The sequence below is a fragment of the Pan troglodytes genome, chromosome 9 (assembly GCF_028858775.2).
Source record: "Pan troglodytes isolate AG18354 chromosome 9, NHGRI_mPanTro3-v2.0_pri, whole genome shotgun sequence".
NCBI lineage: Eukaryota > Metazoa > Chordata > Mammalia > Primates > Hominidae > Pan > Pan troglodytes.
This window is the reverse complement of record NC_072407.2, coordinates 66,541,317-66,565,225: the sequence shown is the minus strand read 5'-3', so window position 1 is coordinate 66,565,225 and position 23,909 is coordinate 66,541,317. Positions and strand designations below refer to the sequence as shown.

The 23,909-nt window shown below is 60.4% G+C and overlaps 6 protein-coding genes and 1 long non-coding RNA gene across 30 annotated transcripts; 1 reads left to right on the top strand and 6 right to left on the bottom strand.

The window, feature by feature from the left end:
* Positions 1-1,975: 1,975 nt before the first annotated feature.
* LOC104001204 (uncharacterized) lies at positions 1,976-3,152 on the bottom strand. Its single transcript, XR_001707331.3, has 2 exons — positions 2,931-3,152; positions 1,976-2,237 (listed from the first exon to the last, which is right to left on the bottom strand). It is a non-coding gene; the product is annotated as an uncharacterized LOC104001204 (long non-coding RNA).
* A 94-nt stretch (positions 3,153-3,246) lies between these two features.
* PPP1R14B (protein phosphatase 1 regulatory inhibitor subunit 14B) lies at positions 3,247-5,644 on the top strand. 3 transcript variants are annotated; one of them, XM_054662399.2, is made up of 5 exons: positions 3,254-3,774; positions 4,774-4,815; positions 4,905-4,988; positions 5,230-5,262; positions 5,370-5,644. In XM_054662399.2, the coding sequence occupies exons 1-5, from the start codon at positions 3,517-3,519 to the stop codon at positions 5,436-5,438; spliced, it is 486 nt and encodes a 161-aa protein (XP_054518374.1). In that variant the 5' UTR covers positions 3,254-3,516; the 3' UTR covers positions 5,439-5,644. The 3 variants fall into 3 exon arrangements, with proteins under 3 accessions (XP_003313096.3, XP_054518374.1, XP_063639094.1); XM_063783024.1 differs by having other exon boundaries at positions 3,377-3,774; positions 4,769-4,815; XM_003313048.7 differs by lacking the exon at positions 4,774-4,815 and having other exon boundaries at positions 3,247-3,774.
* Positions 5,645-6,059: 415 nt separating this feature from the next.
* Positions 6,060-7,788, bottom strand: FKBP2 (FKBP prolyl isomerase 2). The gene is made up of 5 exons (XM_003313053.5): positions 7,618-7,788; positions 6,864-6,976; positions 6,678-6,724; positions 6,299-6,334; positions 6,060-6,207 (listed from the first exon to the last, which is right to left on the bottom strand). The coding sequence occupies exons 1-5, from the start codon at positions 7,786-7,788 to the stop codon at positions 6,146-6,148; spliced, it is 429 nt and encodes a 142-aa protein (XP_003313101.1). The 3' UTR covers positions 6,060-6,145.
* LOC129136435 (collagen alpha-1(XXVII) chain) lies at positions 6,060-8,896 on the bottom strand. 2 transcript variants are annotated; one of them, XM_063783016.1, is made up of 6 exons: positions 7,963-8,896; positions 7,618-7,819; positions 6,864-6,976; positions 6,678-6,724; positions 6,299-6,334; positions 6,060-6,207 (listed from the first exon to the last, which is right to left on the bottom strand). In XM_063783016.1, the coding sequence occupies exon 1, from the start codon at positions 8,894-8,896 to the stop codon at positions 8,099-8,101; it is 798 nt and encodes a 265-aa protein (XP_063639086.1). In that variant the 3' UTR covers positions 6,060-6,207; positions 6,299-6,334; positions 6,678-6,724; positions 6,864-6,976; positions 7,618-7,819; positions 7,963-8,098. The 2 variants fall into 2 exon arrangements, with proteins under 2 accessions (XP_063639086.1, XP_063639085.1); XM_063783015.1 differs by having other exon boundaries at positions 7,618-7,792.
* Positions 8,897-11,381: 2,485 nt separating this feature from the next.
* VEGFB (vascular endothelial growth factor B) lies at positions 11,382-15,566 on the bottom strand. 2 transcript variants are annotated; one of them, XM_003313057.7, is made up of 7 exons: positions 15,256-15,566; positions 14,649-14,691; positions 14,140-14,336; positions 13,824-13,897; positions 12,947-12,982; positions 12,514-12,749; positions 11,382-11,813 (listed from the first exon to the last, which is right to left on the bottom strand). In XM_003313057.7, exons 1-6 carry the CDS (start codon positions 15,313-15,315, stop codon positions 12,536-12,538), a joined length of 624 nt encoding a protein of 207 aa, XP_003313105.1. In that variant the 5' UTR covers positions 15,316-15,566; the 3' UTR covers positions 11,382-11,813; positions 12,514-12,535. The 2 variants fall into 2 exon arrangements, with proteins under 2 accessions (XP_003313105.1, XP_001144738.2); XM_001144738.8 differs by having other exon boundaries at positions 12,514-12,648; positions 15,256-15,565.
* A 300-nt stretch (positions 15,567-15,866) lies between these two features.
* Positions 15,867-19,965, bottom strand: DNAJC4 (DnaJ heat shock protein family (Hsp40) member C4). Of its 17 annotated transcripts, XM_054662394.2 has the most exons (9): positions 19,829-19,964; positions 19,640-19,720; positions 19,212-19,313; positions 19,099-19,120; positions 18,177-18,270; positions 17,527-17,711; positions 17,276-17,440; positions 16,168-16,254; positions 15,867-16,075 (listed from the first exon to the last, which is right to left on the bottom strand). In XM_054662394.2, exons 2-9 carry the CDS (start codon positions 19,653-19,655, stop codon positions 15,964-15,966), a joined length of 783 nt encoding a protein of 260 aa, XP_054518369.1. In that variant the 5' UTR covers positions 19,656-19,720; positions 19,829-19,964; the 3' UTR covers positions 15,867-15,963. The 17 variants fall into 17 exon arrangements, with proteins under 17 accessions (XP_054518369.1, XP_063639090.1, XP_054518372.1 ...); XM_063783020.1 differs by lacking the exon at positions 19,099-19,120 and having other exon boundaries at positions 17,276-17,437; positions 19,829-19,965; XM_054662397.2 differs by lacking the exon at positions 19,099-19,120 and having other exon boundaries at positions 17,276-17,437; positions 19,636-19,720; positions 19,829-19,956.
* Positions 19,966-20,133: 168 nt separating this feature from the next.
* On the bottom strand, positions 20,134-23,902 carry NUDT22 (nudix hydrolase 22). Of its 4 annotated transcripts, none has more exons than XM_003313046.5 (6): positions 23,717-23,902; positions 23,012-23,509; positions 22,478-22,576; positions 20,806-20,903; positions 20,579-20,672; positions 20,134-20,300 (listed from the first exon to the last, which is right to left on the bottom strand). In XM_003313046.5, the coding sequence occupies exons 1-6, from the start codon at positions 23,717-23,719 to the stop codon at positions 20,160-20,162; spliced, it is 933 nt and encodes a 310-aa protein (XP_003313094.1). In that variant the 5' UTR covers positions 23,720-23,902; the 3' UTR covers positions 20,134-20,159. The 4 variants fall into 4 exon arrangements, with proteins under 4 accessions (XP_003313094.1, XP_009421615.1, XP_009421617.1 ...); XM_009423340.3 differs by having other exon boundaries at positions 23,847-23,881; XM_009423342.2 differs by lacking the exon at positions 22,478-22,576 and having other exon boundaries at positions 23,847-23,881.
* Between the last annotated feature and the right edge of the window lie 7 nt (positions 23,903-23,909).

Below are 23,909 nucleotides of genomic sequence, written 5' to 3'. Positions count from 1 at the left end.
GTGGAGCTTGGCCTCTGCCCTCACAGGCTGGAGTTCAAATCCGGCTCTTGCTAGCAGCCTTTTGCTAGTGGCAGAACCTAGTCTCTCTAGGTGCCTCAGTCACCTTGTCCAGAACCTAAAGGTTGTTGTATACATAAGCAAATGGGTGGGAGATGCCAAATTGACATGAGTGGCTGGAAGCTGTGGGTATACCAGGGAGGGAGGAAAGGGCATAGGTCAGCTCTGGGGCAGTGGAACCTCCAGCCTGTGCCAGGGCTAGCAAAGCCTGGAGCCAAGGCCTGAGCTTAGGGGATCTGAGCTGTGGGCCCTAGGCCTTGTGCAAGGGTACTTTAGAGAAGCATTGGGCAGCAGCTCCTTGTGGAAAAAAACAGGATGGGCACCTGTTTCCTGGGCTTAAGCCTCTCTCCTCCCCCAACCCTGTGTCTCTGGAGGCCAGGGCAGCCCCCATTACAGGGCTCCTTCCTTCCCAGACACTTTCTTCCATCCTTGGTAATGGTAATAGGGTATCTCAGCAGGCAGTAATGGTGAAGGCAGGCAGCCTTTCCGGACTCTACCCTTGATTAAAGGAGCGGTCTTGATCCACAGGACCCTCCCCAGAGCCTCTGCTTCAAGGATGCGCTCTAATGGAGGGGGGCTGGGGCCCTGGAAGGGGTAGGGCTGGGGAGGCCACAGACTGAGGCTAGAAGGAGGAGGAGCAGTGGTACACTCCAGTCCCAGTAGGGCTCAGGCAGGAGGGCCAGGGCTGGGCATGGGCCCCCAACCACAGGAGGTCAGGACCATAAGCCCCCTGAAGAGGCTCTGAGCAGGTAAGTGACTTGCATACAGCCTCTCAGCCCATGGGGCAGAGCCAGGATTTGAACCCAGTATTTCTACTCCAAGGCTAAGGTTCTGTGGCCCAGCTTCCAAGAAGGTGGCAGGCCAGCATGCCCACCTGCACCAAGTGGTCTTGGGTGGATAGCCATGGGAACTGGATAGGAATCTGGGTGTGCCTGGGCGTGGCGCGGTGGGGGGAAGAGGGAGAGTCAGAAAGAATGCCTGACCTGTGGACACGGACATGGCTGGAGACCTTCACACCAACCCTGAGGGAGGACAGACAGAAAGGTCAGGGCTCAGGGTCGCAGCATCTTGGGGGCAGAGCTAGGGCTGGGGGTCTTCATGGCCTGCAGGCCCCACTTCCACAGAAGCTGTTGGGCATTAGGGGCTGTTTGAGGGTCTTCCCCCTTTAATCTGTGTGCACCCTCAAGGTACAAACAATGCTTGGGTTCAGAGGGAGCTGGCCTGGCCTGGTGGGGTGTGGTGGGGAATTTGGACTGGGGTAAAGTGATCCTCCTATCAGGCCAGGCTTAGGGCAGGAGGCCAGGCCACGGATAGGGCTCCCGGTGGAGAGGGTGGATCCTACCTAATCCGCAAGAGCGAGGGTCAGCCCTTCCTCGGCACCCAGACTGGCTGAAGGGAGGCTGAGGCCAGAGGAGGGGCATGGGAAGGGGAGGGGTCAGCTCACTCTACCCTTCCCTGAACTGAGCCCTGTGAGCCCATTGCCTTCACAATGCCCAGCCGCTGTCTTCTCTTGGTCTCTTCTCTCTGACTATAGGGCAAAGGAGGAGTCCAACATCCTGGGTTGGAGTTTGGATGCAGCCCCAGCTGTGTGACCCCAGGGCCAATCCCAATCCATCTCTGAACCCCACCCGCTGCAGAGGGCTTCCCCCCACAACATCCAAAGAGTGTCTGTGAGGGGCTGGAGCAGAAACATTGCCTCTCAGATCCAAGACCCTGTTTGGGGTGGCACAAGGTGAGCCTGCCTTCCACAGAAACATCCCCCGGGAGCTGCGCAGCCTTATTGGGTGGTGTCTACAGGGTAGTGAGGAGGTTGAGTAGAGACTTAGTGTCAGGGGGTTTGAGCCACACAGCCTGGGTTCAAAGTCTCGTCTCCCGTTTTATCTAGCAGTGCGACTTAATTAACCTCTGTGGTGTAGTAATTGAACTTTCCACGAATTTTCCTATTTAATCTTTGTTACAACCTTCTGAGGAAATGCAGGCACAGAGGAAGACATTCATTCTTTCAAAATCATTTGTTCAACCAATGCAGCGGCCTACTACGAGTGTGACATAGTTCTAGGTGCTGGAGTTCAGCGGGAGCCAGGTAATTTGCCTAATAGCAGTGGATTTGAAGACTGTTCAAGCCTGGTAGCACCAGCAGACCAGGTCGGCGCAGGCCTCAGCCCCGCGGCACTCACAATCTAGAAGTGGGAGACAGACAATACACGTATGAATGAGACCATTTAAAGATGCAGAAAATAAAATAGAGGGAGGGAATGGGATGCGCCGTCGGCTTATTGGAGGTGGGCCAGGGCTATGTGAAGGACCGAGGAGCCGCAGGGCGGGGGTGCAGGAGCCCCGGCACGGCGCCCTCTCTGCGGAGCCGACTGGGCGGCGGTCCCGACGCACGCTCCTAGGGTCAGCCGCAATTACCGCCTTTATTATTATGAGTCCCGGCCCCCGCACTGCCCAGCTCTTTGCGCCTTAGTTTCCCCCTCTGTGCGCACTCGGGTCGCGGGGCGCAGAGGACGCCCCAAACAACTTTGCGCTTCCCGGCCTGGCCGCAGGGCGGGGGAGGGGCGGCGCCGAGAGCGGACTCCGTTTCCCACAAGCCCGAGCCTCGCGCCATCTTGCCGGTGGGCGGTGGCTGCCCGGGGTTGGCCGTTTGGGCCGGCCGGGTGCCACCGCTCACCCCCAGCCCCGGCTTCCTCCGCTGGGGGCGTGGGACCTGCTACTCAGAGAGTCTAGGGACCCGGACAGCTCCTGCCCGCCTTCTCCACTCTTCCTTTCCCAGGAGCCCAGTCCACGTGTCGGTCCGTGCGGAGGAGCCCGTTCGCTCCTCGCTGGCCGAGGGCTGGAGGACCTGGACATCGGGGACCGCAGCGTCTCCTCACCAGACTCCCTGTCTGCACACGATGTCCACTCCCCTGCATTCTCAGATGGCCCCTATTCTCAGATGGCCCCAGTGAGGACAGAATGAGGAAGGGTCCAATGAAGACTAGGGTCCTGGCGTGAGCGCAAATCGTCGTCCTGAGCGCTTAGAACGCCTGGGTTTGGGACTGGAAGGTTGCGTTTGGGGAGTACGGACAGCTAGGCCACCCCTTGCCGAATAGACCCTCCCCTACCCCTGCCCGGGGGCGGAGTAGGGGAGAGGGGCCTGTAGAGGGGCTGGCCCTTTAAGGGGGTGTGGTCGGGGGGCGGAGGAAGAGCGAGACAGAGAAAGCGCTTCGGCGGCGGCAGCTCGGGCGGCGGCCGCGGGGGACAAAGGGCGGGCGGATCGGCGGGGAGGGGGCGGGGCGCGGCCAGGCCAGGCCCGGGGGCTCCGCATGCTGCAGCTGCCCCCGGGCGCCCCCGCCGCCGCCCTCGCCGCGGAGCCGCGCGGAGCGGAGCCGGCGAGCTAACCCGAGCCAGCCGGCGGGCGTCCCGGAGGCGGTGGCGCAGGGAGGGGCCCGACGCGCGCACGTGGCCCCGGCGGCCGCCATGGCGGACAGCGGCACCGCGGGGGGCGCGGCGTTGGCGGCCCCGGCCCCCGGGCCGGGCAGTGGCGGCCCAGGACCACGCGTCTACTTTCAGAGCCCCCCCGGGGCCGCAGGAGAGGGCCCGGGCGGGGCGGACGATGAGGGCCCAGTGAGGCGCCAAGGGAAGGTCACCGTCAAGTATGACCGCAAGGAGCTACGGAAGCGCCTCAACCTAGAGGAGTGGATCCTGGAGCAGCTCACGCGCCTCTACGACTGCCAGGTGTGTTCCCCACCCCGCGCCGACACCCCAAAATCGGTCTCGAGCCGGTCCGCCTGGCAGCTCCACTGTGAGCTCGCCTGTCACTGGAGTCAAAGGGCACTCTGCTTCCCCGCGCGCTCCCCTCCCCTCTGCACTCCCGCCCCCAATATATACTCTTTGTTGCCTGACCTAAGTCACTTCTGCCTTCTCCGTTGCCTCGGACCCTGCCCCCCATCATGCCACTCCCCAGGTCAAGCCTAGTGTCCTCCAGAAGCCTCAAGGGGTAGCCTGAGCCTTGGGCAAGAGGCAAGGGGGCTAGCCTGGGCTGGCAGCGGCAGGAGGTCTCACCGCCTGGTGCCCGCTGGGTTAGACTGTGGTTACAAGGTGCTGGTCTGGTAGGACGGCTGGGGCTGGGCTGTTCTGTGGGCTAGCCTGGAGCTCCATCTTGGCGTGCGTGCAGGCTAGCCCGCTTTCTGGGCTCTGCTTCTCCACCCCCATGACTCCCTGGTTGTTCAGACGGTGACTCAGGCCCCGGGGGGCAGGGTGGAGGAGTGGGTTTGCCCGGTGCTGCCTGCCTACCCTAGCCCAGCCCTGGAATGCAGCTGACTACAAACAGGATAGGGGCTTCCTGGGGAGGGTGTGGCAGGGTGGTGGGCATCCCCTCCCTCACCAAAGCATGGGCTCTTTGTTTCCTCTTTGCCAGGCCTGGGTCCTTCCCAGTGACCCCTCAGCCTTCACTTCCTCCTCACTCCCGGGGAGCTGTGACAGGTGTTTGGGGGAGGGGAGGGGGGTATGATCAGCTGGGACAGCTGCACCCACCGGTGCTGTGGTGAGATGGGGGGCCCGGATGTTGGGGAGACACATCTGCTGGGTTCCCAGCCCAAGGTCCCCAACCCTGGCTGTCTGGCCTTGTCTGGCACCCCCCGTGCCCACTGGCAGGGACAGGAAGCTCCCCCCCCCCACCCCGCTTTGGGCAGTTTGCCTTGGCACGGGCCTGATCTGTTTTCCTCCTCAGAGCAGCTGCTGTTCTGTCTGCTGGGCAGAGGGCCGGGTTCCTCCGAGGTAGGCAGGGGCCTCAACCCAGAGCCCCTCTCACACCCTCTCTCCAACTCAGGCTTATGTCTCTCCCTCCTCCCCCACCCCCACCCCAGGAAGAGGAGATCCCAGAACTGGAGATTGACGTGGATGAGCTCCTGGACATGGAGAGTGACGATGCCCGGGCTGCCAGGGTCAAGGTGAGGGGGCTGGGGGGCGATGGGTTGCCTGAGGCACTGCCCCGGGAAAGTGAGGCTGTGGAGCCAGGCCCTCAAGCCCCAGCTCCTGCCTCAACAGAATGGGGCCAATGCCTAGCTGTGAGGTTGTTGTGGCATCTCCTGTGCCTCAGGGTGGCCCCAGTCTCTTGGAAGTGGGTATAGGCGAGCTCCAGGCCCCCACTCCTGAGGACTCACTTATCCTTCCTCCCCCATCCTCTGCTAGGAGCTGCTGGTTGACTGTTACAAACCCACAGAGGTAAGAGATTTCCTGGGGGGCCAGCGGGGGTGGCAGGGTGAGGGGAGCCCGGCTCCTGTCATCTTGGGGTCTGGTCTCCTTAATGTTTACCCTCCCACCCCACCCAGGCCTTCATTTCTGGCCTGCTGGACAAGATCCGGGGCATGCAGAAGCTGAGCACACCCCAGAAGAAGTGAGGGTCCCCGACCCAGGAGAACGGTGGCTCCCACAGGACAATCGCTGCCCCCCAACCTCGTAGCAACAGCAATACCGGGGAACCCTGCGGCCAGGCCTGGTGCCATGAGCAGGGCTCCTCGTGCCCCTGGCCCAGGGGTCTCTTCCCCTGCCCCCTCAGTTTTCCACTTTTGGGGTTTTTTATTGTTATTAAACTGATGGGACTTTTTGTGTTTTTATATTGACTCTGCGGCGCGGGCCCTTTAATAAAGCTAGGATACGCCTTTGGTGCAGCTAACAGGCTCGGCTGGTCTCTTTTAGGGGGGCACACTGCTCTTTGACTTCTGCCGGCTCAGCTTCTCCCCAGGTGACCACAGGCCTTCCTAAGGGCCACGTAGCCATGACGATAGCCCAGTGCTGGCTCCCAGACCAGGAGTTGAAAGTGGCTGGGGAGCTGTGGGGGTGGGGGGAGCAGTATTGCTGTTGGCAGGCAGGAACACTCCTTTTTCTCTGGGCAAGGGCCACCATGTCATTGAGCCTAGACCCCCAAGGCTCCACAGTCGGGAAAGGAGAAGGTGGTGGGGTATGCTGGAGCTGAGGTCTCTGAGTCTCTCAGGGCCCACAAACACACACAGGCTTACTCCTTGGGCTTTTAAGTGTTTTTTTGTTTGTTTTTTGGAACAGTCTGGTCCCTGATGGGGGCCTCTCCCCCTGCCCCTCCCCAGTCTGGTTACAGCTCAGTTCGTCGCTCGATTTTGAGCAGCTCCACCTCGAACACCAGGGTTGCACCGCCTGTAGGGGAGAAGGGGAGTCAAAATGCCAACCAGGGCCACAGGGAGGTGGGCTGGCTGCAGGTGATGGGAGGTATCAAAAGGTTTACTACCTGGAATCTTTGGGGGAGCTCCCCGCTCTCCATACCCTGTTGAAGATGCACAAAGAAACAGTCAGTGATGGCCAAGCTCCCTTCCAGCGTGGGCAAAGGGAGGGTGTTCTGCCCCTCTCAGCAAGAAGGCCAGAAATGGAGAAGGGTAATGGAGATGGGAAGGGGGTGCCAAAGGCCTGGCAAGGGCAGAGCGGGGCCACTACAGCTGAGTGCTTCAATGATCTTGCCCTGTACTCACTGCTAGACACAGCCAAACTTGGAGGAGGCATGTATTGTAATGAATGGATATGGTGAAGACCAATGAAAAGCTGAAGCAGCTTTCACCCTTCCCAGTCACACACCCCAAACTCGCTCTGCACCCTCAGGAGGGACCTCTTACCTAGCTCGGATGGGATCACCAGCTTGCGCTTTTCCCCCTCACACATCCTGCAGGAAGACACATGCTCAGCCCATGGCAGCACCCAGGGCCCTTGTCTTGTATCCCTGGGGCTTGCCTCCCACAGCTTACCTCCTGGGCGGTGGCCATGCACGCCCCCACTCCCAAGCCCATTCCCCCATGACTCACCCCAGCAGCCCCTGGTCCCAGCCCTTGATGACCTGGCCTGTGCCAAGGGAGAAGACAAAGGGCTGGTTCTGGGGCAGGCTGCTGTCAAACTCTGTCCCATCTTCCAGCTTCCCCTGTGGAACCATGAGAAGGCCAGTGAGGAAGAGGGGACCACCCCTGACACCCCCCTCCCTCAGCTGCTTTCCCCATCAAGCTGCCCCCCCGCCCCCACCCACAGCCCTGGTAGTCAGTCCTTTTTGTTTTTTGAGATGGAGTCTCTGTTGCCATGGCTGGAGTGCAGCGGCGTGATCTCGCCTCCCTGCAGCCTCTGCCTCCCGGGTTCAAGCAATTCTTCCACCTCAGCCTCCCAAGTAGCTGGGATTATAGGCGCCCACCACCATGCCTGGCTAATTTTGTATTTTTAGCAGAGAAAGTTTCATCATGAGGCCAAACTGGTCTCAAATTCCTGACCTCAGGTGATCCACCCGCCTCGGCCTCCCAAAGTGCTGGGATTACAGGGGTGAGCCACTGCGCCCAGCTGGTCATAGTTCTTTAAGAGGACAGAGCCTTGGGCAGCTCACAGTACACTGTCACTGCCTGCTGGTGCCCACCTGGGCAGTAGGCAAGGGCAAGGCAGAACCATGGAAACTGGCTTAGAGGCGAGAGGGGACTTGCCCAAGGTCACCTACCTGGCTGATGGAGAACCAGACTCCCAAGCACTCTCTGGTCCTCGGAAGCCCCACCCACTCCCAAAAGGCCCGCCCAACCCACTCACCGTGTAGTGCATGTGCAGGACATCCCCTTTGCGCGATTTGATGGGACAGTGGTCCACCCGCTTCTTGACCCCGATCTGCAGCTTCCTTTTGCCCTCGGCCCCCGTGGCCGTGGCCACGGCGCTCAGGCAGATGGACAGTACTGTCAGGACCCGGACCCAGCTCAGCCTCATGTCTCTGTGGGCACAGACCCCGACCGACCGACTGAACGTGGGGGAGGGCAGGGAGAGTATGGAACACGGGTAGGTAACAGGAGGGTTCCACCGCCACTGTATCTTCCTTGCCCCGGGGGATCCCCTTTGTCCCGGGTCACCACCCTCTCCCCCGGGCTCCGGGGCCACACTTACCAGTCCAGTGAGAAGGGGGCTTGGCCGAGGACCCCAGCAGCGGGGGGAGGGGGTCAGGGGAGGCCACAGCAGCCAGGGACCCGCCCCTTTGCTCACCCCCATACCTTCCCTCCCTCCCAGTCCCCACCTCCGCTCTTCAGTTCCCGCCTGTCCCTTTACGCAAAGTCCAGACCCTATCTGGCTGCACTGCAGTTGCCCCGACTGGGCGGCCCCACTCACGCCACACCCAGCTGCCCCCGGTCCAGCACACCAACACCTCTGCGGCCGCTGCAGGGGGCCGGCCCCGAGGCACCCACACATCCCCACTGGGTGGCTCCGAGGAGCCCGGGTCCTCGGGAGATACCCCCCAGCCTGGCCCTGTGCTTCCGCCCGGGGCGCCGCCCCAACTCTGAGCCCTTGGGGGTCTCCGGGGCACCCAGACTGGCCCTGTGTCTGCTGGCCGCCGAGCCCGCTCCACCCACACCACCTCTCCCGGTGGAGTTCTCGGCCTACGGCGTCCCCAAGCCCGGCCACCACGGAGACCACCCCCGCGAGGACGCCCGGGGCCATTACTCGGGCCGGGCTCCTCACTTGGCTCCTTGGCACCGCCCTTCGGAGGACGCGGTGCCGCCCCCGGGCCTGCAGCCCCGCCTTCGACAGAACTAGACCCCTTTTCCGGAGCCGTAGCCACGCCACTCACCGGCTGAAGCCCCGCCCCCAGCGCCTGCGCTCCGTCCCCCTCTGCTTCCGACCCCGAGGCTCCGCCTTTCACCTCCTCCAGCTCCTCCTTCAAGAGCCAGGCTCCGTCCCCCGACCCTCCTAGCTCCGCCCCCCGCCGCCGGGCTCCGCCTTCCACTGGCACCAGCTCGGAGGTCCCACCCGTCCCGGTTCCACGTCCCGCCCCGAGTCCCAGGACTCCGCCCCGTGCGGCGTGAGAACCCTCCCCCTGCGGCATCTCCGGACAGCGCCGGCCCCCACCCCCAATGTCCTCGTCACCTAGCTCTCGTTGACACTCGGAGCCCGGTCCGCTTCTGCCCGGCCTGATCCAGCCTGCCCTCTTGCACCCCGGCTCCCCCCAGCCCGGGCTGTGGCCCCCGCTCACCTCCTCGCCGCGCCCCCGGAGTCAACCCCGGTGGTGCTGCCGCCTCTGCGCAGGCGCGTCCTCGTCGCTACCAGGCCGGGCCACGCCGCCCTCCCCTATTGGGCCGTGCGAAACCCGCGGCCACACGCCCGCTGGCACGGGTCTTTCCCGAGCCCCGCCCCCGCGACGCCGCTGCCCTGCGTCACTTCCGGCGGAGCGGTAGTCTGTAAAGTTAGGTGAAAGTGACTTCCGAAAAGGCCGGAGACACTTCCGGCCGAGGTGATAGTAAGGTCAGGCGGGCGTGGGTTCCCGGAGGGGGTCTTGAGGCGCCATTTCAAGTCGCCCCCAGCCTCTCCCACAGCACTCCTGTTTTCCCGGGCCTCATCATGGCCCACGGCCCTCAGTCGCTGTGGAGCCTGGGCTTCACAGTGACACTCACGTTTGAATTCCCGGTCGGCTGTGTGCTTGGTAGAATTTGTCATCCAATACAGGCGTGTAACACGGGCTTGATGACACCCACCCCACAGGGCCCCTGCAGGACCAAGATGATGTCCAATGACAAGCCCTGGCTTCCAGCCAATGCTCCTGCCCACGTCTCTATCCCAGGAGCCAGGCTTACCTCTACCTGTGCACCTGGGCTGTGACTCATGACTGGAATGATCTGGCTGGGCCTGTTCCCCGACCAGACTTATTTTCAGGCGCCCCAGCAGCCACCAAACATCTGTCAACTGAAGTAATGAACCTGCAGTTGAGAGGCAGCTAAACCTAGGTTGAAGGTTAGGGAGACAGCTGAGTTGAGGTCAAATCCCCCCGGCCAGTTAGCCTTTCTGAGCCTATTTCCTCAATTGTAAAAGGAAGACAATCATGATGCTGACCTCAGAATCGAGGAGGAAGTGAGGAGGTGCATGTGAAGCATTGTGCGTGACTGGTGGAGCTAACTGGGCTCTGGAGGCGGTAGCTCTGGGGCCCTAACCCCTTTCTGCCTCATGCTAATTGACCTATGGCATGTCCAGTGACATCATGACTGAGAAAATGATTTGAAAGTAGTAATCGCTGTCAGGAATTGTCTCCTGGTTCAACCCACTCCTGCCTTAGGCCCACTAAGATCATACCCACATGCTCTGACCCAACACCTCAGAGAAAGCCTCCATTAGGGTGGCTGCCCCTCCCAGTGGCTGCCCAATTGAGTTAACTCTGCCCCTGAATGTCCTGCTTCAGCAGGCAAAGCAGTGGTGCCCAAGGTTGGCCTTTCATCCACCCCAAACCACTCAGCCCTGGGCACTGGAGGCTGCAGGGAGAAGGGTAGGGGCTGGGCTTGGGCTAGGATAGACAAGTCAGGAGAATCTCAGGCAGCAACTGATGAAGGAAGCTGCAGGGTGCAAGGGAGGTGAGGGTGGAGAAAACTGTGTGGGTTGGGCGGGCGCGGTGGCTCACGCCTCTAATCTCAGCACTTTGGGAGGCTGAGGCAGGTGGTTCACCCAAGGTCAGGAGTTCGAGACCAGCCTGGCCAACATGGTGAAACCCATCTCTACTAAAAATGCAAAAATTAGCTGGGCATGGTGGTGGGCACCTGTAATCCCAGCTACTTGGGAGACTGAGGCAGGAGAATCGCTTGAACCCAGGAGATGGAGGTTGCAGTGAGTGGAGATCGTGCCATTGCACTCCAGCCTGGGTGACAGAGTGAGACTCTGTCCAAAAACAAAAACAAAAACAAAAAACTGTGGGTTGGGTTGAGGGGAGCCTGCCGCCCAAACCAGGCCCACCAGCCCCAGACTTTTGGTGCTTCCCTTTCAGGGAGGTGGGAGTGAAGTTAAGACAGGGCAGGTGCTGAGGCTTTAGATTCAAGCTGCAGGGAACAAAAAGCAGCAGATGCTGAAAGCGCTGCCTGGCAGGAAGAACAAGTGTTCTTTTCTATTATGTAAAGATAGTCTCAAACTTCTCTGGGGCCCGAGGACGCCAACCACAGCAATCTTCTGTTCCCTCTATGTGCACATGTGGAAACTGCTGCTCAGAGAGGCAGGGGTAGTGACAAGCAAGGTCACTCAGTAGATCTGGGTCCTACCCCAAGCTCTCTGGCCACAGAAGGCTGTCTCCTTCTAGAAAAGAACCCCGGTGAAGAGCAGGAGGGCAGGCAGTCTGTATTGACTGGGCTATCCCTGACTCCCATGCCTGGCAATAACTTGAAAGTGATGAATACATAATTCTGGCCCTGCCTGGGATCTGCTGTGGGGCCTTAGTCCTCATTTCCTCCATCTGCACAATGAGGGAGCAAGACAAGCTCTGGATTTAGTGATGCAGACATTCATGCCCAAACCAGCCAGCCTGGACAGTGACAAACAGTGACACAGGCAGGGACAGCTCCTTCCATCTCTTTTATCAGGGTTGGGGGTCACAGTTCTTGTACCAAAGCCCAAATCCCATTATGCAGAGGTTTGGGTCTTCTTAGTGAGGGGAGGAAGAGCCAGTTGTAAGATGCTTACTTGCACAGAGTGGTTAGAAACTGAGACAGTACTCCATTCTCCCCTGAGCTGGTATGTGACCCCTCTTGCTGCCTCCCAGTCTCCTCTTCCAACTCTGTCCTGTTTGATGATGGCCTCAGGGAGACAAGGGATGGCAGAAGAGCCCTCTGAAAGGCCCAGGTCCTAGAGCAGCTTCTGCCTGGGCTGAGGTCTTGGGGGCTTGGCTGTTTTTTACCAGGCTCCTCTTTGTTCCCCCACTGGGATATAGCCTCTGAGGCAAGTCACCCTGCTGAGTCTGAAAAGCCATGTGTCACCTTCGCAGCTTCCGGCACCTGAGGAGGGAGGAAGTGATCTGTTCATGCTGGCTGGAGCGCAGCCCCAGCCCTGGACTCATGTGTGCCTCGGGCCCACTAAGATCACAACCTGAGCATCCTGCCACACCACTCGGCCCTGGGCACTGGAGGCTGCAGGGCGAAGGATGAACCTTCTGCAAAGGTCATCCCCTCCTGACACTCCTCGGGAGCCCCCACTGGCCCTGCCCATATGATTTCACCCCATGGCCTCACTGCGGGACACGGATGGTGAGAAACACATCAGGTAAGGGTGGACAAGGGTTCCACTATGTCCCCTGGCCTCTTGAAGCCCATAGGTAAGGGCAGATGTCTACCACAGGGGCTTCTGGGAAGGCCCGAACTGCAAGCTGGAAAAGCTGTGTCCTACATTTCTACTCCGGGCAGATGTCACCTCCTCCAAGAGATCTCTGACCTCTGAAAGACGAGGCCAGGTACCCCTCACCACAGCCCTTGACATCCTCTGCTGGCATTGTCCCTCCTGTATCTGACTCCTGAGTTAGAATGTTGGACTTGCTTATACAGCTCCAGGTGCCAGCAGCTGTTTGGTAAATATTTGTTCAACACATTCAACAGTTTCCCCTTCCCTGGCCCTCCTCCTACTGGCAGGCTCACCCTGGACCTGCTCCAGGACAGGGCCTTGGTGCCTTCCCAAACAAACACCACCCCACAGACGCCTCACCTGCAGGTGTCTGGGTTGAGCTCTAAGCCCCGCCCTTGGCAACGGAGGAAGCTGCGGCGTCGGCAGCGGCAGCGGCAGGTCCGGGGGTCAGGGCGCTGGTGGTGCTGGGTGCAGCGTGGGCAGAGGGGCCTGGGGCTGGAGTGGGATGGGTGATGTCAGCTGGGGAGGGTGCTCCGGGGGCAGAGTCCCAGCCCGGAACAGAACGGGGCTGGGGACGGTGGTGGGGAGTGGCAGCCCTAGGGAGGAGAAGCAACATGTCTGGGGTGGGAAGGAAGAGTCTTCCCTAGAGCTGGGGTCGGGGCAGAGAACACAGGCTTGGGGAGCAGAGGAAAAGGGAAAGTGGGGGACGGGTGGGAGGAGAAAGAGGAGCAACAGCTTCTGGACTCACTTGTACTCCCCCTGCCCCCACTCAGCTGGAGTCCAAAAGACTCACCTGTCTGGCTTCACAGCACTGTCCTTTTTTTTAGGTCTGAAAAGTAAGATAGACAGACACAGACAAACAAGAGGAAGATCAGGAAATCCCAGCATCCTACTCTCTCTCTCTCTCTCTCTCTTTGAGACTGTGTTTCCCTCTTCTTGCCCAGGCTGGAGTGCAGTGGCGTGGTCTCGGCTCACTGCAACCTCCGCCTCCCGGGTTCAAGCTATTCTCCTGTCTCAGCCTCCCAAGTAGCTGGGATTACAGGCACCCGCTACCATGCCCGGCTAATTTTTGTATTTTTTTTTTAGTAGAGATGGGGTTTCACCATGTTGGCCAGGCTGGTCTCAAACGCCTTACCTCAGGTGATCTGCCTGCCTGGGCCTCCCAAAGTGCTGGGATTATAGGTGTGAGCCACTACCCCCGGCCCAAGCATCCTACTTTGTTGCCCCAGATCCAAGGCCTACCCTTGGCTCTACTCTTTTTTTTTTTTTTTTTTTTTTTTTGAGGCAGAGTCTTGCTCTGTCGCCCAGGCTGGAATGCAGTGGCACGATCTTGGCTCACTGCAAGCTACGCCTCCCAGGTTCATGCCATTCTCCTGCCTCAGCCTCTGGAGTAGCTGGGACTACAGGTGCCCGCCACCACGCCCGGCTAATTTTTTGTATTTTTTTAGTAGGGACAGGGTTTTACCATGTTAGCCAGGATGGTCTCAATCTCCTGACCTCATGATCCGCCCGCCTCGGCCTCCCAAAGTGCTGGGATTACAGGCGTGAGCTACCACGCCCGGCCCCTTGGCTCTACTCTTAGGAACCTGGTCCCCAGTTCTGTGGACCACCATACCCAGCACCCCCCAAGCCTGGCCTCTGCGAGCTCAGAAGTTGGGCCTGGCTGGCACCTGCATTCACACTGGCTGTGTTCTTCCAGGGACATCTCCCCCAGCTGACTGCTCGGGTACCGGATCATGAGGATCTGTGCTCAGGAGAAGAACGGGGGACAGTGAGGGAGAGAGAGAAAGGGGATGCTCTAAGACTGAAGGGAGAAAAGCTCACCCAACAGCCGGGAGGCTGGCCACCAGCCCTCCCCCCAACCCTGTCTCCTGTGCATCAGTCTCCAGGCTGCCCCAGCCCCAGAGCCAGCCAGCATCCACCCTGCCCGCTGCCCCACCTGCCCAGTACCTGCATCCCCTGCCCGTTGCCCCACCTGCCCAGTACCTGCATCCGGACTTGGTGCTGCCCAGTGGGCACACACTCCAGGCCATCGTCAGGGCAGCAGCCACCACAGCGCTGCACAGTCACGCAGCTGGGCACCAGCTGTTTGGCCACGGTGCCCATGAGCTCCACAGTCAAGGGCACCACCACCTCCCGGGGCTGGCAGGTAGCGCGAGTATACACATCTATCCATGACACCACTGGGAGCAGACCGGTAGGGGTTAAGTCCTCACTGGTTTTCCTGCAGCTGCTCCCAGCATCTGTCCTCCCCAGTCCCCAAGTCACAGCCACCCTCCACTAGCCCTCCCCACTCTGCCCTCACAACCTGTCTTCCCCTGCCCTGTTTATCCAGATCCCAGTAACCCCACTGCCTCAATTTCCTCCTCTGTGAAATGGGTAGAATAATAGTTTGAATCTTCTAGGGGAGTTACACAAGATGATGGACACCTGGAATCAGGGCCCATGACAAACCCTCTTAGTGCTGGCTAGTGCCGAGTTTTTGTAAGTATTACCTTTCCTCTGGTGGCCAGGGGCATCAGGCTGGGAGACAGGGGCCTGTGGGAGAGAAAAGACCTGTACCCAAGGTACACTTTAGGAGGGTGTGGCCCTGTCACCGTCCCTGGGGCTTTGCCCTTGCATCAGTAGGCTTCACCACCTCTCTGACATCTTTCCAGATTGCTCTGTTCCTGCGGCCACTGCTCTAGCTTTACCTGTCCTCTCCTGGCCACCCGGGACCTGCCCTGGCCCAAAACACAACAGGTGCTCTGGTGGCCGAGCCAAATCTCCAGGCCGCGGAGCCGAGCATGTTTGGGGGCTGCATGCAGATCAGGAGCGCGCACAGTGCGCACCGAAGCAGGTCCTGCAGGCACCGAGGGAGCCCCGCCCCCGGCGGTGCCCAGGGGACGGGGTGGGGCGGAGGAGTGGCCCCAGACTGGGGCTGGCGGGCCAGCGAGGAGGGGCACCTCCCAGGGGATGCACGCGCCGGGCCCCCGAGACGCCCGCGTCCAAGGCCGGACCCCGCAGATCCCCTCGGCCGAGGCCGCGGGTCGCCTCCTCACTTCCGCCAACCTTGAGAGAGGGCACGGCGGGCGGGCGGGCGCGCTGTCGGGCCGCACGTACCTGGGCGGGGGCCAGCTGCAGGAGTGCGGCGAGCAGCAGGCGGCGGAGCAGAGGGCTCATGGTGCCCGCGGGGGCCGCCCGCCGGGGGCGCCCGCATCGCCCTAGCCCGGCGGCGCGGGGGGCGGCGGCAGCCAGAGCCCCATGGCGCGGGCCCGGGCGCGGCGGGCGGGGGCCGGGCGCGGGGGGCGGCTCCTCCGCGGCCCCCTCCCGAGCCCTGGGTGCAGGCAGCGCAGCGCAGCGCAGCGGAGGCGGCCGGAGGAGCCGGGCGGGCGGGCGGCCGGTGGCGGCGGACAGCGGCGGCGGGGGCGGCGGGGCGGCGGGGGGCCGGGCCCGGGCTGGCGGGCAGGCGGCTCATGTGACCCAGACACGCGCTCCCCACCGGCCCGTGGGGCGGGGGCGGGGCGGCGGGGTGGGGGGGCGAGGCCGCCGGCGGGGCCCGCCTCCTCCACACACCCCCTCCCGCCTCCCGCCGCGGCAGGGGAAAGGGGACGCACCGCCCAGGAGGCCGGGCTCCCCGGTCGCCGCCGCCACTACCCGGAGGGCGGGGCGCTGCCCCTTGGCGAGGCCGGGGCCGGGGGCGTCGGGCCTTAAGGAGGGAGCCGGACACGAGCTCTGCGAATCACTTTATTGCGCGCGTTTCGGGGAGCGGGCCGTCCGGGGAAGGAAGCAAGGCGGGAACGCACTGCAGGCCCCATCCAGGTGAGCCCCTCAGGGGCCGGCGCCCCGGGGCACGATCTCGGGGCCTTGTGTTGGCTCGGATGGTGGCGGCTGCCGCTGCCCTAGCCGTTGTCGCTCCTGCTGAAGGATGGCTCTGTTGGCCCTGGAGGAGAGGGCACCTGGGTGGTTGGGATAGGGATCCCGAAGTGTGGTGCCTGGACAGGGAGGAGGGAGCAGAATAGAGCAGGGACAGACCTGGCCCGTGCCCGGGCTTCGTTGTAGAAGGCTGTGATGATCCGATCCTTTTCATCCATGAAGTTAAGGTGCATCTGCTTCACCTTCCTGCAATGGGTCACAATTAACCCTGGGACTCCAATTCCTGCTGTCCCTGAAGTCCTGCCCCCTTCCACCCCACTCTAGGGGCCTCACAGCTTTTTACCCTTACACAGGGTTAGGGACCTCAGTCTAACCCTTCCTGTGATAGATAGGGAGGGCTCAGAGTGTCCCTGGCTTGTCTAGGGTCCAATGGCATCCGAAGTCCCTGGTCACTTTGAGGTGTGACAGCAGCTGTGGACATGGGGGTGCTCCTCCCAGAAGACTAGAAAGGGTATGCGTCTAACTCCATCACTGAACTAGGCAGGCTGCTAGCAGTGGGCACTGGCCTTTAGGTATCTGCTATAGAAAATTGGCTTTGTGGCCAGGCACGGTAGCTCTCACCTGTAATCCCAGTACTTTGGGAGGCCGAGGCGGGTGGATCACCTGAGGTCAGGAGTTTGAGACCAGCCTGGCCAATATGGTGAAACCCCATCTCTACTAAAAATACAAAACAACTAGCCGGGTGTGGTGGTGGACGCCTGTAGTCCCAGCTACTCGGGAGGCTGAGACAGAAGAATTGCTTGAACCTGGGAGGCAGAGGTGGGGTTGCAGTGAGCCGAGATCGCGCCACTGCACTGCAGCCTGGGCGACAGAGTGAGACTCCATCTCAAAGAAAAAAAAAGAGAGAATAAAGAGAATCAGCTCCGTGGCACGCGTGAGAGTGGCAGGGAGATGCCTACTGCCAAATGAATGAGCTGTGCTGCATTTGCTGCTTGTGCTTGATTTTGTTTGGCTCAATCCCTTCCTGGCAGCCAGCATGAAAGATTTACATTCGAAATATGAAAAACTGTAAATGACAACGTTAGCTCTTGGTGCAGCGCTGCCTTTAATAAGTAAGGAGAGGCTCCAGAGACCAATTTCAAGCAGCTCTTAGCTTGAGAGACACAAGAGTACGGGCCACGAGGTGCTGTGGAGGACTGGCTGACCACACTGGAATTCACCCATCCTCCTGCCCTCTGCCCATCGCCCCGGGGAGAACAGGCATCACCTGAAGGCAATGTAGTGCAGGCCCATGCCCGCCAGCATGAGGAGGAGGCAGTACCCCAGCACTTGTTTGTTTTGTTTGTGTTGCTGCTGCCTCAACTGGGGCCCCTGTGGCCTCACGCTGTGAAACTGGGACCAGTACTGTGCGTTGGGGGGTGTCCAGGAGCTGCTGGGAGGCAGAGGAAGGGACATTGTGGAAATGAGACTACCCAAGAGACCGGGGGGTGGGGCAAGCTGAGGGCAGGATTACTGTACCTGTGTGTTTGGTGGGCAGACTTGTCATGGGCTGTGGTTCGTGGAGACTTTGGGGGACTACCTGAGCGGAGCTGGTCATCATAGCTGCGGCGGCTCTGCTCACGGCTGAGCACACGGTATGCCTCGCTCAGCTCCACAAAGCGGCTGTGCAGGCTTGGGTTCCCAGGGTCCCGGTCCGGGTGCAGCTGGGGTGGGGCAGGACTCCCCTTATCTCCCTTTGCCTGTCCCTCCCCAGGACCCATGCTGATGACATCCACCCACCAGGGCTCCAGTCATACCCAGAGGCCCTGCCTGGTCAGTGACCCTCACTCAGGCCTGCCCACTCCTCAGAAGGCCAGAGAGCATGGACTCCTGCTTCCTCCTGTGTTCAAGCCCTCCCCACCTGCCAGCCCCCTGCATTCACCATATGCCCCGGTCCAGGTTTCTCAAGAGCAGGCAGGCAGGTCAAGAAAACCAAGCCCAGCCCATCAGACAGGACCCCTGGCTCCTGCCCACAGCCTTTCCCCTACCATTGAGCACCTGCCACTCCCTATGAGGGCTGAAAAAATGTGGCACCCGCCAGAGATGCTGGTCTACTCCTGGGAATTTGAAGCACACCCCCACTGGCTCAGAGTTCCTGCCCCCCCTCCCCACCTCAGGGGTACTGGTACCTCTTTGGACTTGGAGAAGAAAGCTCGTTTAACTTCCTCAGTGCTGGCACCAGGATGCACCCCCAACAGTTCATAATAAGTACTGGGTCTGGACCTGTGGACAGAGTCCCAAACCTGCAGGGGCTGAAGGAACCCAGAAGCTAGTTCTGCCCTGCCTTCTGGGCCACACCCTTCAACTCAGCCACCAGGAGCTGAGAGGGCTGAAACAGGTCCCAGGACAGATCTGTCTCCAGATCAGCACCCCCTTTGGAGTGTTTCAGGCATAGTGCAGGTCAGGATTTCTCAAAGTGGAGTCCAAAAACTTGTTGGAAAAAACTGATTCCTGGACAGGCGCGGTGGCTCACACCTGTAATCCAGCATTTTGGGAGGCCGAGGAGGGCGGATCACCTGAGGTCGGGAGTTCAAGACCAGCCTGACTAACATGGAGAAACCCTGTCTCTCCTAAAAATACAAAATTAGCCGGGCGTGGTGGTGCATGCCCGTAATCCCAGCTACTCGGGAGGCGAGGCAGGAGAATCGCTTGAACCCAGGAGGCGGAGGTTGTGGTGAGCCGAGATTGCTCCATTGCACTCCAGCCTGGGCAACAAGAGCGAAACTCCATCTCAAAAAAAAAAAAAAAAAAAAAAAAAAAAAGGAAAAAGAGAAAGAAACTGATTCCTGACCCCCACCCAATTGATTCCTCCAGTTCAGAATCTCCAGAGCAGAGCCCAGGAATCTGGATTTTGTACCCGACATCTCCCCATCTCCCACCCCCCACAGAGGGTTATGCACAGTGATACAGCGATGCTTGGAAACCACTAGAGCTGTGGTAAGAGCGTTGGGTTTGACCTGGACTCAAACTTCCTCCTCTGTCGCTTAAATCGGTGTATGACCTTGGGGGTCTTCTCTATCTCTGATCCTCAGCAGGGAAGGCGAGGGTTACCTGAGACAAACCTGGGAGCCTCCTGACACGGAGTAGAGACCACAACTAACTCAGCACGTAGGGCAAACAGAAACCCATTGAACAACCGGGCCGGCCCCCCGCGCCCAACTCACCGCTGCCCGGCGGCCGCTCCGAGGAGCCGGGAGGGAGGGTTGCGGGGCCACAGCCGGCACAGGCGCAGGGGCAGTAAGGGCGGCATGGCGGCGGGCGGGCAGCTGGGAAAGGAGGTTACCAAGAGCGCATTGGACCAGGATGGGGCTAGACTTCAAGCACCCGGGGGCAGAGGGAAGGGGCCTGGCCCGTTGTTCTGCGAAGGAAGACTGAAGCAGGCCCGGAGAGGGGGCGGTTCTTGCCCAGGACCAGACCCGCGTGTCCTTGGACCTGCCCCTTCCTCTGACCCGGGCATCCGCAGCCCTTCCCCGCGCTGGCTTCGGGGTCTGGCCACCCAGCCAGGGACCCCAAGACCCCGTTCCCACCCAGGGAGCTTGGGGACGGGAGAAGGAGGGGTCACAACCAGGCCCCGCCCCCGCTGCTCACAGACCCGCGGCCGTCGCCATTTCCTGCGTCTATTCAGGCCCCGCCCTCACATTCTCATTGGCGTGGATGCCAAGACCACGTCCACCTGTCAGGAAAAAAAAATCGGTGGAGACCCCGCCCCTACATGTCTATTGGCCTTTGGTGCCTCCGGTCCCCCAGCCTGCGGACTCGCTGGACAGGCGCGGGCGCCCACCTGGGGAGCGGGCGGGACAGAGCCCGCTCTCTGAGGCTTTGTGACGTTTTCGGCCCGGCCACCGTGTCTCCGTTCCGCTGTTGCTCCCCTCTGCAGCGAGGTATATCTTACGGAGCTGCTTCCGCCCCGGAGCCTCTCTGGAGCCAGCAAAGAAAGGGAGGCACAGTTCTTATCCCCTGCTTGCAGAGGGGGACACTGAGGCTGGGCGGGTTTTTTTTTTTTTTTTCCCCAAGTCACTTGTCCTGCCTTACACACTCAGGGCCCATTGCTCCTCTCTGTCACAGAAATAGCAGATGCCAACGGAATCCAAGAATAAAGTCGTTTATTATTTTCAGAGCGGCGGGAGTAGGGCTGGGGACCCTAGGGCCGCTCCAGTGGGACTTCCCTGAACCCGGTTGTAGAGGATGATGGCGCCTTTGGCCGAGGGGCAGAGTTCAGCCCACATCTCCGTCTCGGGCAATCTCCGCACGTTCTGTGGGGAGACAACGAGACCCAGGCATTCAAGCTTGCCACTTCTCCTGCCAGGGCTGTGCCCAGAATTCCTGAGCCTCAGAGACCTCTGCACTGTCCTTAGGGAGGCATGTTAAGGGGCTGAACATGTCCCTGGACCTTTCCCTTGCACTGAGGGCAAATCTTGTGACTCTGGAGGGAATTGTGACCCAGCCAACACCTCCCCTACAAGATATGCATTGCCAGGCCTCTGCAGGCCCCAGCCCTGGCCTCCAAGCAAGATGGTTTGTCACTCTGCACCTGTGTCTCCACAAAGAAGATTCCTGTAGACTCGTGGGCCTCGGGTCCCCCACTCAGGTAGTGCTTCCTCACCTGCTCAGAAGTCAGGCTGCACCTGGACAAGAACACAAGGGTGGCTTAGTGGGTGACCAGCCCCTGCGGGGTACCTGTGGAGCCACAGCTGCCTCAGCCCACTCCTCACCACCCACCTTCCCAAGACCCAGGATCATGTACCCGAGCTTACTCACTGGACATAGAACTCGGCACTGGCTCGGCCAGCACTGGTCTCATTTCGGGCGATGCCCAACAGCAGGGGCTGGCTCAGGGTGAGCAGCGGCAGGTTCACCTGCGGTGGAGGGTGGGGTGGGGGGAGGTCCCACCTATCAATGCCACTGCCCACATCCCTGCCCGTCTCAATGAAAAACAGCCTGTTACCTGTGTACAGCATTTTATAGCTTGTAGATCAAGGACCCAGCATTACAGAATGTCAGATGATGGGCATGTTTGTTTTACAGGTACACCAAAACCAGAGAGATTGAACACGTTGCCCAAGGTCACCCAAGAGAAGTCAATTTAGTGACTGGGACTCCCACTTACTCCTTTTTCTTTTTTTCTTTTTTTGAGATGGAGTCTCGCTCTGTCGCCCAGGCTGGAGTACAGTGGCACGATCTCAGCTCACTGCAACCTCTGCCTCCCAGGTTAAAGTGATTCTCCTGCCTCAGCCTCCTGAGTAGCTGGGATTACAGGTGCACGCCACAACGCCTGGCTAATTTTTGTATTTTTAGTAGAGATGGGGTTTCTCCATGTTGGCCAGGCTGGTCTCGAACTCCTGACCTCAGGTGATCCGCTGGCCTTGGCCTCCCAAAGTGCTGGGATTACAGGTGTGAGCCACCACACCCTGCCACACTTACTCCTTTTTCTGTTTTTTTGAGACGGAGTCTCGCTTTGTCTCCCAGGCTGGAGTGCAGTGGCGCGATTTCGGCTCACTGCAACCTCCGCCTCCCGGGTTCACGCCATTCTCCTGCGTCAGCCTCCTGAGTAGCTGGGACTACAGGTGCCCGCCACCACGCCAGGCTAACTTTTGGTATTTTTAGTAAAGTCAGGGTTTCACCATGTTAGCCAGGATGGTCTTGATCTCCTGACCTTGTGATCTGCCCACCTCAGCCTCCCAAAGTGCTGGGATTACAGGCATGAGCCACCGCGCCCGGCCACTTACTCCTTTTTCAACAGACTTGGGGAGTAGGCAAGATATTTATCATTGTTTCCATTGAAAAGAAGAATCCTTGGCGGGGCAAGGCATGAGAATCACTTGAACCCAGGAGGCGAAGGTTGCAGTGAGCCGATATGCCACCACTGCACTCAGCCTGAGCAACAGAGCAAGACTCTGTCTCAAAAAGAAAAAAAAAAAAAAAGAAGAATCCGGCCTGGCGCAGTGGCTCACACCTGTAATCCCAGCACTTTTGGAGGCTGAGGCAGGCAGATCACGAGGTCAGGAGATCAAGACCATCCTGGCTAACAAGATGAAACCCCATCTCTACTAAAAATACAAAAAAAAATTAGCCAGGCATGGTGGCGGACGCCTGTAGTCCCAGCTACTCAGGAGGCTGAGGCAGGAGAATGGCGTGAACCCGGGAGGTGGAGCTTGCAGTGAGCAGAGATCATGCCACTGCATTCCAGCCTGGGCAACAGAGCGAGACTCTGTCTAAAAAAAAAGAAAAAAGAAAAAAGAAGAAGAATCCAAGGCAGAGAGTACTGAGGGCTAGAATTCCACTCCAAGTATGTATAGTTGCAAAGCCAACTTCTTCCCTCATTGCTGGCCAGATGCCTGCAGGCCTCCTGCCAGCCCAGACCTGTAGAATTCTGGCAAGTCCTACCCCCTCCCTTCATGTCTACCACCCTGTCCAGGTCAACCTCACTCACCTCATCACAGATCTCCTGAAGGACACTGGAAAAGAGTTCACGTACCACCAGCTGCCCAGCGAGGTCCTGGTGCTGGGGGCTGCCACCAGGGCACAGGGCCTGTGAGAGGTCAGGCTCAGCCCCTGCTCCCCACCTCTTCCCCCTGCCCCATCTCAGGACCAGCAAGCCTATACCTGCTGGCCTTGAGGGTCTGATGTGGCACAGTGTAAGAGAGTTAGTGATCCTGAGTCTGGTGTCCTTTCCCTGACAGACAACCAGAGGTCCAGCTTCAAAGGAGATACACAGGGGGCAGGGGTGGAGTAGGGCATCTTCTTCCTGTGCCCAATCTTTCCTCCCGTGTTTTCTAGTTTCTCACAGGACTGGGGCAGGGGTCAGTGGGGAGGCAGGTGGACTGCCCTGAGCAAACTTTCAGAGAAATACCAGGCCAATTTTCCCTTTAAGGGATGAGGAAACCAAAGCTGGGAGGATTGGGAGGGTGGAGAGCTGCAGCTCCCTTGAGCTGTCTGGGTCTTTGTGCCCAGCCTGGAATCTCACCTGAGGCTCAGGGTGCCCACCAGGTACGTCCACCAGCCCAGGGGCCTCAGCCACCTGCCGGGAGCGGTGCAGGAAGACAAGGAAGTCATCGGCCGTGGCTAGTGCAGCGCCCACCCCCAGTGGGTCCGCCAGATAGGCCTGCGTGTCACCCCAGTCGGTGGCCCCCTGCTGTCGCAGCCAGGCAGCTGAGCTGGACCAGTTGGTGCCCAGGAAGTCTCGGTAGGAAGTAAGGCCCAGGCGCAGGAGCAGCTGTGGCCCCCGAGAGCCAATAGGCGCCAGGGTGGCTGAGTGCAGGCGGAACTTGGGGGCGTCGAAGAGCCAGGGTTGGGCCTTTAGCCGGGTCTCCCAGATGGCAGTGATGGCCTCGTCCCCACCTGGCAGTGGGCGACGGTCATGGGCGGGGCTCAGCTCGGCCTGTATCTGTTCCTGGGGCAGGCCCCCGCCAGGGCACTGCAGCAGCAAGGTCACCTCAGGATCCATGGTCTGAACGGGGCAGCTCTGGGGGAGGATACGGCCAGGCCTGTCATCCAGGGGGGCCACTACCACTCCTGGGCTGCGCAGCTAGCCCCCTCTGTCGCAGACCTCCTGAGGGTACCCGCAGCGCTTCTCCACCCCCCTGACCACTCCTTGGGCAGTAAAACGTGCCATCTTCCCCGCAGGAGCCCCGAGTCCCGCAGGGTATCCAGGACGCCCGGGCATCCCTACCATCCAGAGGTCTTGGGTTCAGGCGCCCCAAATGCCCATGTCCCCCAAACCCAGGGGTCTGCCTCCGACCCGGGGCGCGCGGGGACCCCTTTCCAGGGCCCGGAAGCTCCAGCCTCTAGCGGGCGCTCACCGGCCGCCGGGTCCCTCAGGCTCCGCCCCTTCCCCGAAGCGGAAGTGCCCGCCCCCTTTCCCC

Bases quoted from the DNA above. Each gene is read 5' to 3' on its own strand.
- VEGFB (XM_003313057.7), bottom strand. From the start codon at position 15,315: ATGAGCCCTCTGCTCCGCCGCCTGCTGCTCGCCGCACTCCTGCAGCTG. The intron at 12,983-13,823 runs GTGCCAGCCAGG...CTTACTTTTCAG, and splicing joins CACAGCCAGTGTGAATGCAG to ACCTAAAAAAAAGGACAGTG. The intron at 12,750-12,946 runs GTGAGTCTTTTG...TCTCCTCCCTAG, and splicing joins AGTGCTGTGAAGCCAGACAG to GGCTGCCACTCCCCACCACC.
- LOC129136435 (XM_063783016.1), bottom strand. From the start codon at position 8,896: ATGCCGCAGGGGGAGGGTTCTCACGCCGCACGGGGCGGAGTCCTGGGA.
- FKBP2 (XM_003313053.5), bottom strand. From the start codon at position 7,788: ATGAGGCTGAGCTGGGTCCGGGTCCTGACAGTACTGTCCATCTGCCTG. The intron at 6,977-7,617 runs GTGAGTGGGTTG...ATGGTTCCACAG, and splicing joins TCCTGCACATGCACTACACG to GGGAAGCTGGAAGATGGGAC. The intron at 6,208-6,298 runs GTAGTAAACCTT...TCTCCCCTACAG, and splicing joins AGCTCCCCCAAAGATTCCAG to GCGGTGCAACCCTGGTGTTC.
- DNAJC4 (XM_054662392.2), bottom strand. From the start codon at position 19,655: ATGGCGACGGCCGCGGGTCT. The intron at 17,712-18,176 runs GTACCAGTACCC...GCCCCACCCCAG, and splicing joins TCTTCTCCAAGTCCAAAGAG to CTGCACCCGGACCGGGACCC. The intron at 16,255-17,275 runs GTGATGCCTGTT...GACCCATTGCAG, and splicing joins CTGCACTACATTGCCTTCAG to GAAGGTGAAGCAGATGCACC.
- PPP1R14B (XM_054662399.2), top strand. From the start codon at position 3,517: ATGGCGGACAGCGGCACCGCGGGGGGCGCGGCGTTGGCGGCCCCGGCC. The intron at 4,816-4,904 runs GTAGGCAGGGGC...CCCCCACCCCAG, and splicing joins GAGGGCCGGGTTCCTCCGAG to GAAGAGGAGATCCCAGAACT. The intron at 5,263-5,369 runs GTAAGAGATTTC...CACCCCACCCAG, and splicing joins ACTGTTACAAACCCACAGAG to GCCTTCATTTCTGGCCTGCT.
- NUDT22 (XM_003313046.5), bottom strand. The intron at 22,577-23,011 runs GTGAGATTCCAG...GACCTCTCACAG, and splicing joins GTGGGCACCCTGAGCCTCAG to GCCCTGTGCCCTGGTGGCAG. The intron at 20,673-20,805 runs GTGAGTAAGCTC...GTTCTTGTCCAG, and splicing joins AGTGCCGAGTTCTATGTCCA to GTGCAGCCTGACTTCTGAGC.